Source organism: Emydura macquarii, unplaced genomic scaffold (genome assembly GCF_026122565.2).
Source record: "Emydura macquarii macquarii isolate MOO-44397 ecotype Brisbane River unplaced genomic scaffold, CSIRO-AGI_Emac_v2 contig_306, whole genome shotgun sequence".
In the NCBI taxonomy this organism is placed as follows: domain Eukaryota; kingdom Metazoa; phylum Chordata; order Testudines; family Chelidae; genus Emydura; species Emydura macquarii.
Genome location: NW_027130443.1, coordinates 8,013,313 through 8,025,424, shown reverse-complemented (window position 1 = coordinate 8,025,424; position 12,112 = coordinate 8,013,313). Strand labels below are relative to the sequence as shown.

General features: G+C 52.8%; 1 protein-coding gene across 1 annotated transcript; it reads left to right on the top strand.

Moving 5' to 3' along the window:
* Positions 1–2,494: 2,494 nt before the first annotated feature.
* On the top strand, positions 2,495–7,368 carry TMIGD2 (transmembrane and immunoglobulin domain containing 2). Its single transcript, XM_067562154.1, has 3 exons — positions 2,495–2,990; positions 5,500–5,601; positions 7,184–7,368. The coding sequence occupies exons 1-3, from the start codon at positions 2,495–2,497 to the stop codon at positions 7,366–7,368; spliced, it is 783 nt and encodes a 260-aa protein (XP_067418255.1).
* The last annotated feature ends 4,744 nt before the right edge of the window (positions 7,369–12,112 follow it).

Here is a 12,112-nt window from a genome sequence, read left to right as displayed (position 1 = left end):
GCTGAAAAAGGAGAGCAGATTCAGTCAAACTGATGGCTAACACACCAGTCACAAACAGGGCTTCTGATCCCCTACGCTGATTATCAAGAAGCTAAAAAGTTACACAGCCTCCTTTATTGCATTTCAGTCTCTGGCCTCCAATTAGCAACTACAGTCGGGAAAGAGACAAGTTATTAAAACTCTATTCCCTTTCTCCTGATCCCCAAAGGGTCACCACATTGTCAGATCAATGTAAGTTTGGATCTTACCCAAAATACCACGCTGCCAGCCAATCCTTTAGTAACTAAAAGTAAAGGTTTATTATAAAAGGAAATAAACAAGTAAGAAGGGAGATGTTAAATGGTCAAAACAATCAGATACATACAAATTATTTTAAAGCCCATATATATCAGATTCTCTGCAGAACTGTGGCGTTTGCAGGCTTGTACAGTTCCTGTGGTGTACAGCCAGTACCCGGATGGGTCTCAATCCTTTGTTTCGCAGCTTCAGTTGTAGATGAGTTGCTCCAGAGGTTGGAAGCAGGAATGAAGACAAGGTGGAGATGGTGGTTGCCTTTTATCTCCCTTTGCCATGTGGCTTGTCCCAAACAGCCACCCAGCACAATATGGCATGGAAAAGCCTCAGAGCAGAGTCCCGTGTCCATAGTGTTCTTATATACTCTGGTGACTCATAAGGCAGCCCCTGGGTTCTTTCACTTGATTCATGCACATTGGACTTCCCTTGATGGGCCATTAAGCAGACTCAGGGCTGCTGCCATCCTGCCTGGGGGTGTCACCCAGAAACACAGCACAAATTTGAAATAAAGATATACCAGACACAGCTAGAACTTTACAATACAAAACCGATACATCCCTATCAACGTGCTTATCAGTCTTAGCACATCACATCTTTTCCATCAGTTCCTTGCATGGCATATCCTGATGAGGTTCAGCAAGGACAAGTGCAGAGTCCTGCACTTAGGACGGGAGAATCCCATGCACTGCTACAGACCGGGGACCAGCTGGCTAGGCAGCAGGCCTGTAGAAAAGGACGTGGCGGTTACAGTGGACAAAACGCTGGATATGAGTCAGCAGCGTTTGCTTGTTGTCAAGAAGGCTAATGGCATATTGGGCTGCATTAGTGGAGCATTGTCAGCAGATCAAGGGAAGTGATTATTCCCCTCTATTCAGCACGGGTGAGGCCATATCTGGAGTAGTGTGTCCAGTTTTGGAGTCCCTCCCCCACTACAGAAAGGATGTGGACAAATTGGAGAGAGTCCAGCGGAGGGCAATGCAAATGGTTAGGGGGCTGGAGCATGTGACTTATGAGGAGTGGCTGAGGGATCTGGGCTTATTTAGTCTGTAGAAGAGAAGAGTGAGGGGGGATTTGATAACAGCCTTTAACTACCTGAAAGGGGGTTCCAGGGAGGATGGAGCTAGGCTGTTCTCAGTGGTGGCAGGTGACAGAACAAGGAGCAATGGTCTCAAGTTGCAGTGGGGAAGGTCTATGTTGGATATTAGGAAAATGTTTTTCCCTAGGAGGGTGATGAAGCACTGGAATGGGTTACCTAGGGAGGTGGTGGAATCTCCATCTTTAGAGGTTTTTAAGGCCCGGCTTGACAAAGCCCTGGCTGGGATGATTTAGTTGGGGTTGGTCCTGCTTTGAGCGGGGTTGAACTAGTTACCTCTTGAGATCCCTTCCAACCCTCATCTTCTCTGATCCTATACAATATTTATTGCAATTCTGTAATACTGGTATCAGTAATATTATAAATGGTCACTCATATGCCAGACAGTGTCACACAGGCTTTGCAGGATCAGGGCCTCCCCAGCAGGCAGGAGCACCCAGGAGTGTTTAGGGGTTTTGCAAAATCTCTAGTCCTCTCTTTTAGGGTTTCGTCTTTAATATAATTTAACCCTCCCCCAACAAATTCATTTCTAACTACCCCTAAACCCGGGCTAAGCAACCACTCCAGGGCTGAATTCTGCCCTCAACAATGCATCGTGCCAGCGTAACACATACAGCAGAACCTGACCCACCGATCCGAGCCCGAAAGTCGTCCCTGCTCTGCTTCTGGGTGAGAGCAACACGAGAGCTGGTTTGAGCTGCAGAGATAGGATCAAGCTTTCAAACGACTGGGGCCTGAAGCGATGCACCGGCAGGGCCTGTTCTCCAGGAGAAGGAGTGGGGCAACTGCCATGTCCTGAGAAGGAAGGGGACCTGGGACCAGGATGGCTGGTCTGGGGTTCAATCAGGCTTGGAGCTGTTCTGATGGGGTCTCAAAGGCCGCAGATGGGATTTCAGAACTGGTGCCTTTGAGTGAAGGACTTCAGTCCCAAGGCAGTGTTATCTAGTGGTTAGAGCAGGAGGCGAGCCATCAGGACTCCAGGGGTCCATGCCTGGTTCTGGGAGTGTGTGGTCTAGTGGTTAGGGCAGGGAGGTGGGTTCTATTCCAGCTGTCTCTGCTTGTGTATGTCACGTCCTGCCTCTGTGCCTCAGTTTCCCTGTCTGTAAAATGCGGGTGGTAAAACCCATCTTAGGGAGGCACTTCGAGATCCCTGGTGGAAGCGTCTCTATTCTGCTGTACTTGGTGAGGTTTCTGTCTCCTGTCTCATCCCACTCATCCTTTCTTCTTGCAGCCAAGGAGGAAGCTGGCACTCTGCAGGTGTGGCAGTTTCCGGCCCAGATCCAGGCCCCGCTGGGGGGCTCGGTGGAGCTGCACTGCCGGATCGATGTTGCCCAGCACTGGGAGCGGCTCCGTGTGGAGTGGTGGCACAGCACCTCAGGGCCTCTCTGCCAGGTCCTGCTGAACAATGCCAGTGTCTCCAACTGCTGCAGGGGTGTGGAGGACTGTGACACCCACCCCCGCTTCAGCTGGGACCCCCCCAACTTCACCCTGAGGATGGACAACTTCCGCGAAGGTGACGTGGGGTTGTACGAGTGCGTGGCCACCGTGGAGATCCCGGTGCATCTGGAGGCCAGGGGCAACGGGACGATGCTCAATGCCTCAGGTAAGGGGGCAGGGGCATTGCCAGGGCAAAGCGGGGGGCACAGCTGCAGCTCCCAGTGGGGCCAGGAATCAGCACCAAACAGAGCCAGTGTGTGTGTGTGTGGGGGGGGGGGGGGGGATCTGGCTCTGGATGGATGGAGCAGCATCTCCATCTATTCTTCTTTACAGCCCTTCTTACTGGGGGTGCCCTTCCCCTCCGCCCAGCTGCTCCCCAGTGTGCTGGGCGGGGGTCCCTCCATCCCCCTCGCCGGCAGGATGGCGGGTTTCTCACTTCCCATCAGGGGCTGCTCTTCCGTTCTCATGTGCCACCCACGTGCTGAAACCACAACGCGAGCTGCCCGGGGCCCTGCATCCTGCACCCCCCCAGCTGCCTCTCTCCTCCCCGTGGCAGGCGGCTCTGCATCCTGCCTACTGCCAGAATCACCCCCTTCTCAGCTCCCTGTAGACCTTGTGGCTCTGTGCACGCTGCAGGCTGTCTGCATGCCTCCTGCGAGCCCATGTGGCCAGCCCCGACCGCCCCCACCTCACCCAATACCCCGCACCTCACCTTATGCCCCCTTCTTCCCCTGTGCCCTAACCCTATGCCCTGGGATGCCTGCTGCCCCCTGCATTCTTCCCCCTGCCCACCACGTGTTCTGCCCCCGCGCCCCTGCCCCTCAGTTGCTCCCATTGCTGTTGTTGGGGTTTCGCCCATAGTCCGAGGTCTCTGTGGCCTCCAGGCTCATCCGCTCCAGATGTGGTAGATGTAACAGGGGCTCTTTCCCTGCCTGTTTCCCGGCCAGGGGTCCCTGAACAAACAGGCTCTGGGTCCATGGGGGGAGCGGCTGTGGCTCCCGGTTCGGGGAGCAGATTGGGGCCCCTTGGGGCTGCCGTGAGCCCTGCAGACAGAATTCCCCAGCGGGACACCCACTGGTTAATTAGCGATGGACACAAATGGCCTGTGTGGTAATTGCTGGCTGGTCCCTAACGAGCTCCCTACAGCTGGTTGGACCCATCCCCAGCTGCCCTGCGCTCGGAGCATCCTGGAGGGTGGGAGGCGAACCCAGAAGAGCTGTTCTGGCAGCACCCCATGCTCAGCTTTGGGGAGGGGGTTGACGTCAGCCCTGCCCATGAGCTGGGCTCTTGCAATGCATGGCATCGGATGGTGCTGCTGGCAAGGCACGTCGCCATGGTAAAGGAGGTGACCTAGCAGCTTGCGATGAATTTCCCTCTCGTATCACATGGTTGCCACGGAAATAGCTGATGTCGTGTTCCCATCCAAAGCCAATCTGGCTAATCTCATCCACATGCCTCCTGAGCCCATCGCTGTGGCACGTAGCTGCCCTGGCCATGGTTCAGGAGTAAGGCCTCTTTAAACCCCGGGATGATCTTCAAATAATTGCAGCTGGGTTGCGGACGAGACATGGAAAATTGTGGAAAAGTAATAATGGATAGCGGGAATTTGGAGAAGACAGAGCAGACCTGTTTGTTTAAGAAAAATTTGCTGGACTGGATGTAAACACTCGATGTAAAGTATTATGTGATGCCTGTTAAGTTTTTTTGACCATTTTGCATTCATTAAAAAAACAAAACAAAAAAGGCTGGTGCGATATAAAATTCAGAAGACTAAAGGTCTTAACACAACTGCTGGAGAAATCAAGCCCAGTCTTCCCAGCCTTTTACATTGTGCAGGCATCGAATGCTTGTGCAGTACGAATTGCACACTCAAAACGCAGGCCAAACGGTGGACTGTGCAAAGGGAGCTAATTAGCATCAGAATTGCAGGGGAAGCCGAATAGGGCGGGATCCGCAATTTCTGTCGCATTGTGAATGAAGCAGGGCCTTATTCAGGAGCACGGCGACCAAGGTAGCCTCCTGCCCCAGGACGCAGAGCAGAGAGGCGCCTGCACTGAAGGGGGCTGGGGAAGTTGCCCAGTGTCCTGAGGTGTGTTTATGTCTCTTTACAGCAGCAGGAGGAGGAGGAGGTTGGCTGAGGAATCTCAGCAAAGGTGAGAGGAGTTAAACCTGCGGGATAACACCAGTCACACCCACGCTGGCTTCCCTGCCCTGGGGCCCCAGGGTCGCGCCCATCTAGACCTCCCCCACCTTAGCCCCTCCAGGGGACCCGGGTGACATGCACCCAGACCTCTCCAGATCTCTCATTGGGCCCAGGGGCAGCTAATGATGAGCCCTTGAAATTGATTCTGGGACATCACGTTGGCTTCCAAAGCTGGGAGACCCCTGCCTCGCCCCCTCTGCCCACGTCTGGCCCAGCCCTGCGTGTTCCCCCGGCAGCAAGCTCTGGCTTCATCACAGAACATGGTACCTCCACAGGGAGCCTGGAGCAGAAGGGGTCACTGCCCCAGACTCCGGGGTGAGTAGCAGCAGGAGGCGTAGCAAGCACTTCTCCTAGAAGAGGGCTGCCAGCCTGCAGTAGGAGGGTGCTGGGGACAGTGCAGGGCGGGGTGCCCCACCCGAGGTAAGGTGGGAGGCAGGATTTCACAGCTGATGGCGCGGTCCTGCCGTTTCAGGTCCCGAGTTCTGGCTGGGCCTGGCTGGGGTGCTGGCTGTCGTCGTGCTGCTGGTTGCCGTGACCGTGATCTGCTGCTACAAATGCAGGTGCAGAGATCCAGGTAACAGAGCCCCCGTGGCGGCCCACATCCTTAGGGATGGAGCAGGGCCCCTGCACCGAGCAGTGGCTAGCTGGCTGAGACCGCCGGCCTTGGGGAAGGATGGCGATGGCCCCCTGGGATCTGTGACCTGATGCAGGTCATTTACAAATGACAGACACAGGAATTGCGTTCTCCTGCCCCCTGGAATGTGACCCATTCTGGGGCAGGACATGGCAGTTGTTTAACAGCCACACTGCACAGCTGCTTAGGACAGGAAATGAAAAAGAGTCCTGTGTCTGGATGAGACAACAGGGGGAATTTTCAAGAGGCAGAATGGAACCCAGAGCAGAGAACCCAGCTGTTCTTCCTGCACCTGGCTAAGCAATGCTGCCCTCCAGTGGCTGCAGGGACTTAAAAAAAAGCCGTGTCTAGGGGACACATAGAAACAAGGGGACGTGTGGATAAAATTCCTCCTCCCCCCAACCCCCACGTATGGGACGCGGGGGGGAGCTTCAGAACCACTAGCTGGGAGGCTGCTGCACCGGCCTCTGTACAACAGCGCCTGTTTTGGTGCATGAGCTCCCTGCATTCCCACCTCTCTGAGCTGCTCAGCTGGTGCAAACTAAGCAGGGGTGAGCTGGGTTCGGTTGCTGCTCTTCCACGCGGCAGTATCTCAGTGTGATGCTGGGGGCACATTGCTGCTAGAGGTGACGCCCTTCCTGACAGCTCCTGGTTATTAAAGGCTGCCTGGTGTATTTTGCCAGCGGTGGAAGCCGTTAGCTCCGGGTATCCTGTGCCGATTTCATTCTGCCTCTTGAAAATTCCCCCTGTTGTCTCATCCAGACACACGACTCTTTTTCATTTCCTGTCCTAAGCAGCTGTGCAGTGTGGCTGTTAAACAGCCTCCATGTCCTGCCCCAGAATGGGTCGCATTCCAAGGGGCAGGAGAATGCAATTCCTGTGTATGTCATTTGTAAATAACTCTGAGACTCCTTCAGGAGGAAAAAACCTTGGGGAAATGGAAAATCATTTCTGCTGTGTGAATTGCCCCTTTGGCCTGAGTGCGGCCTGGCTGGGCCGTTTCCAGTAGGAGGAGAGATGGATGTTATGAGACAGATATTTCTTTGGGGAAAGCCTGTTTATTACAAAGAATGTCCACAAAGTCCTGTTTCCCTGAACGCAGTAGGAACAAACAACAACAGGCAGGTTGCTTGCTCATAATTGCCAAGCCTGCCTTTCCAAGGAGCTGTACCCTGTACCCCAAGGAGCTCTGTCTCTGCCTCCCAGTGCCATGCTCACAATGGCTTCTCTTGCCTCTCTCACATGCACAGCTTTTCTGCCTCTCTCACATGCACAGCTTGCCAAGCAATCCCCTCATCCCTGCATCTACAACCAGTCCCAGGGAAACCACTTGGGCCACACAGCTGAGCTCTGCACAGGTGTTGCCACGTAGCTGATTGCCTTGGGCAGTGGCTTCTGTTGTCTCCCGCTATCTCACTCCACAAAAGGGGTTAATTGCTCCTTCCTCTGGCCCAGTCTGTGATTGCCCATGCTTGACAGCAGCCATTAACGCTTTCCAGCATAACATCTGTTTGAAATCCAGGGCAGATGGCGATCTACGTGAATGTACTGTACCGCAAAAAGGAAGCAGCCAAGAAAGGTGATGCCCAAGCCAATGATGAAAAGAAGCATAACAGCATCTACAACCTGGAGTTTGAGAGAAGGGGGCACAGCAGGAAGCCTCCCGTTCCAGAACGGAGCCCTGGCCCCACGAAAGCTTCCAGGTAGACCTGTTCCTTCAAGCAGAGGGCAACAGAAAGGCCATAGGCGGACGGGCTGCCGGACGACTTGTCCATGGCGAGCAGTGAAGAAAATGGCAAGAAAATGCAGCAAACGCTTCTCCGGACTGTTAATATGGAAGCAGAGTCGCAGTTTCAGGGTAACTGCCCCTGTATCCCCCTCTGTGGTCCCTTAAGGACACCCACTTAAGGTTTCCGGTTCCCCACGGTTACCATTCTTGGGCAGAGACCCATGTCTCTCGCCCTCCTGACTGGGATTTTAAGGCATCCCAGCTCCCTGTTGTACACTGGGATATCCCAGCAAGCTGGTCTGCCTGAAAGCCAGCGCCTGGCCTTTGCTTTCTCTGCGGGTGCTATAATCAGGATTGCCAGCAGTTACACAGCACCCCCCACCTTTAAGCAAGCACCTTAATTCTTAGAGCAAAACCATTACAGAGGAAACCTCGAGAAACGCTAGACGGTGGTAGGCACATGCTAAATGCTCCCCAGTGGTCGCCCCTCAGGCTTAGGGGGCCCTGGGAGGCCAAGGTCTTTCCAACCCTTCCGCAGGGGTTGGGGTCCTAGGACAGATGCTCCCGTCCATTGGCTGGTTCAGAGACAAGGTCCTGAGGCTGTTTAAACCCAGCCTCTGTTATATCCAAAGCCCTTTCTTTGTGTATTGATTTCTGGAAAAAGCCATTTGAGCCAGTCTATGCAAACCTCCCCAGGGCAGGGGCAGTACGACTCCGGAGGTGTTTATAACCTATGTGATTCCCCTTAAGCACCTTCCGCCACTTTCTGGTGCTGGCAGAACTGTGGGAACTCCCCTCCCCTGCATACATATTCCTGGAGGTTTTGTCACATGATGTAAACTTTAATTAAAGATTGATTTTTGATTCCTGGAGACACCAGGACAATCCTGGGGGGTTGGCAACCCTAATTTACATTTGCATGCTCCGGCCCACAGTGGTACATGCACCATTCATACGCGTAACACAAGAGGGCCTCCAAAGACAGTGTATGCAGCTGCAATAGCTGTCACACACTGTATGTAGCCATATGTAATAAGCATGTAGCAAGGCAACCTTCTCTAGCGGTTAGAGCAGTGGACTTGGCTTGGAATCCTGGCTGTGTCACTAACTCACTGTGTGAGCTCGGATATATCACCTTCACTGTCCGTGCCTCGGTTTCCCCATCTGTAATGTGGGTATAATTCCTACCCACTTTCCTAAAGTGCTTTGAGATCCTTGGATGAAAGATGCTTTTGTAAATTCAGTGTTTTATTATTATTATCTATATTATTTATATTTTTTCCTCTCAATGGATTCTGTAAAATGGACTGTAAAAGGAAGCTATATGAATGCCACACATTCCTTTTGAAGCTGTCATCTCTTGGAATCTCTGCAAACATGTTCAGATGCAGGCGAGCTTTGGTGGCCTTTTCTCGTGTGTGTCTAAAATGTGTATTGTTAAAATAAAAGCAGGAATGTTGATCAAACAAGCAAAGCTGTGTGTGGTTTTAGAGGGTAGGGATTGGGTTTCATGCTTTTTTTTTTGCCACTTATGATGTATAAAGAGGACCTGAACGTTGAGCTGGGTGAATAATGGATTTTTCTGTTCACTGGTAATTTTGGGGAAATTTTTTTTTCAGATCAAAATAATAACATTTTTCAACATTTTTCAGCAAATCAAAAAGTTGAAGAAAATTTTGAATTGAAGTGAAACGTTTTGGCAAATAAAATATTTGTCTGAAATATTTTGCCCAGCTCTACCTGACAGGTTTATTTAAAGAGCAAATTTTTCCTGTTTCTTGCTTACAGCAGGCATTGAATTCTGTCTTTCTTATTTCCTGGAAACCTCTGTGTAGAAAAAGACGGATGAGAGAATCAGAGCTACCAGGGAAGTGACATTTGATTAACTGAGGAAGGAAGTGATTTCCTTTTTCCAGGCTGTTAAAAAAACTTTGGTTTTTGTTTAATTTTTGTTAACTTATTTAACTCAAATGCCTAATGAACAGTTGGGTGGAAAACTCTCTGTGTTAGTCAATGTCCCATCTGTTCAATTACAGACAACGAAAGCTTTCAGATGCATTTCCAGATCTTCTCAGAAGTCCTCCAGCAACACTAGGGAAGATCAGACTTAACATTTGTAAGATTAAAAACAAGCTCAAACAAACAAATAAAACATTCAAATAAAACATGCAGGCTTTAGAAAGGGGCACTGCTCCATTTTCCCTCTCTGTGGGACTCCGTTAGCATCAGAATGAACTTGTGTCAGGGTCTCAGGATTTATCTAAGCTCCTCTGAGCACCGTGTCTTTTGAAGTGTAAAGCCACAGTTTTATAAGAGGGCAGCTAAGCTTTGAGACAGAGGGGCCAGAAGAAGAAGAGTCTCTCTCTACAGTGGTTGTAATACTGAGATTTATTCTACCTGTGAGGGATTCTTACCTACAGCAGATTGTCTGGCCATCAGTCCAGTGATGACAGATTCTTAACCTGCATGGAAGGGAAAACCCAGGAATGTCTGGCTAACATGGCTCCTGGATTCCTGCCAGCCCCGCCTTGGATCCAATCAGTGCTCAGTCAGGCCCAGAGGAGCACTGCCAGCCAATTACTGAGTTCTCTCTGCTGGGCTGGCTGATAAAAACTAGTCCTGCTGGGTGGAGCTGGCTGGCAAGGGGGAAGGGAGCAGAGAAGGCCTAGCAGGGAGAACCCTGAGGTAGGGCTGAAGAGGGGGAGGGAGACAGGGTAAGTCTTTGGTAAGTTTCTTCCTGACCTCTTCAGTTCAAGGCGGCCTTATGCCCTGAAGCATGACGGTTTATGTCCTTCTCTTACCTGCAGCGTCCTTTCTCCTGCTTCTCTTTGGGCACTGGTTGGATAAATGTTCTGGCCTTCCACAGGTAAAGTGCGGTATATTCTCTATTGGAACAAATATAATGCAGCCAGTTTTACAGGAGATGCTAAAAGGATCAAGACAGTTTGGGTCAGATCCTCAGCTGCTGAAAATTTATGCAGTTTCAGCAGAGCTCTGCTGCTTTACACGAGCTGGGGAGCTTGCTCCAAAAGGATTCTAAGAAAGGCCTGGAAACAATGTCACTTATATTAAAAAAACATCAACAACACAGTTTAGAAAATCAGTCCAGCTTTTGTAGTCTCACACCAGCAAAAATAAAGCTCCCTAAATAAGCCCATTGAATAGTTCAGTCTATGAAGCCAGGATACATTTTACATTAAAGGATTATTAACAGCAGCTTGTGATGTGTTTTTAAGTGCAGCCCTTGGATCAAATCCCGGCTCTGTGTTGGAGGAGTTGTTCTGCCGTGTATCATTCATGATATTTTATTGCTGTTTTTGAAAAAAAATGAAGCTGCTGGTCAGAATCTGACCACAGAACACAGGTGCCAGGCCGTGTTTGCATGGATACAGCACTCAGGATGCTGCACTGATTGACCTGACCTCAGACATGAAACAGAAAATATCTGTTGCCCAGCATAGACTGCGTCAGAGCCAGAAAAAAAACCCCAAATCCACCAGTCTGGCAGCAGAGCGCTGTGACCTGCCAATGCCGGCCAGAGGTGGCAGGGACAAGGGGGTTGCACTCCTGGCTACGCTCCCAGTGCAGACGAGGCCTGGGACGGGCCCTCGTGCTCACCACGTTCCAGCTCAGCTCACACCCACGCCCAGCTGGGATCTTGCGATCCCTGCGGCAGGATCCAGGCCTGGGCTAGCTTCCAGGCACGTGTCCCCTGCTCTGCAGCACCATAGTCCGAGCAGCCAGGGAAGGTCGGGCTTGCCGGGCCACTGGTCGGCGCCAGGGTTCAAAGGGAAGTTGGGACGGCGCAGAGCAGGACGGGGAGCTGCCTCCCCGCCACGTTTGTCCGGCCCTCCAGGTGAGGGCATCTTGCCGGCAGAGGGGCTCATGCCCTGCTCCAGAACCCACCATACGCCCACGGACGTGGGGCTGGCAGTCACCCCGACCCCCAACCGTGCCCACGGATTACGAGGGAGGGCAGCTTCGTGGGGCGCTTTGAAGGCAGCCCTCTCCCCTCCTGGCAGCTGGCAGCCAGCGTCACGCCCCCCCTGCCCCTGGTGCAGCCTGACAAGGTTTCTCTGCAGCTGCTGGAATCTGCCTCCCCGTCCTGCCAGCTGTCCCCACTCCTCCTCCGGGGCCAACCTCCCCTCCTTCAACCCCGGCCAACGCCATGCACCCGCGCCAGCCGTGCCTCTCCTCCGGGGTCGCCCCCTCCTGGCCTCAGACTGGCTCCAGCACCCCACTCCTTCTAAACGCCCCCAGCCACCTTTCCCTCCCACCCCAACCCCCGAACCTCTCCACTGCCTCAGACTGCCCCCCCACCAGTGCCTCCCCTCCTCATCCTGCCATCTCCAGGCTCCCACACCACCCTCCACCCAGGCAGCCGGGTGGCCAGAAGCTTTCCCAAGGTCTCAACCCAGGCGGCCAGCAGCGTCCCCCAGGGCCACCGGTCTCAGGCGTAACCAGGTCACAGAGGGGGCAAAACTCCCCTCATTCGCTCCGGGTTGCTCTCCATAGCCCGTCCCTCGGGAGTCCCAGGGGGCATTGGCCCAGACTCCGAGAGCTAAGGCAAGCAGTACAGGGACAGGCCCTGGCTGGCGTTCGGTGCCCGTTGCCCTGCCCCGATGGGCCTCTGGCAGCCGCACACCCTAGCAGCTCCATCACTTGCTAAACCCATGGGTGCTGCTGGCGCAGTGCCTGGCTTTGCCCGGGGAGGGCGCTCTG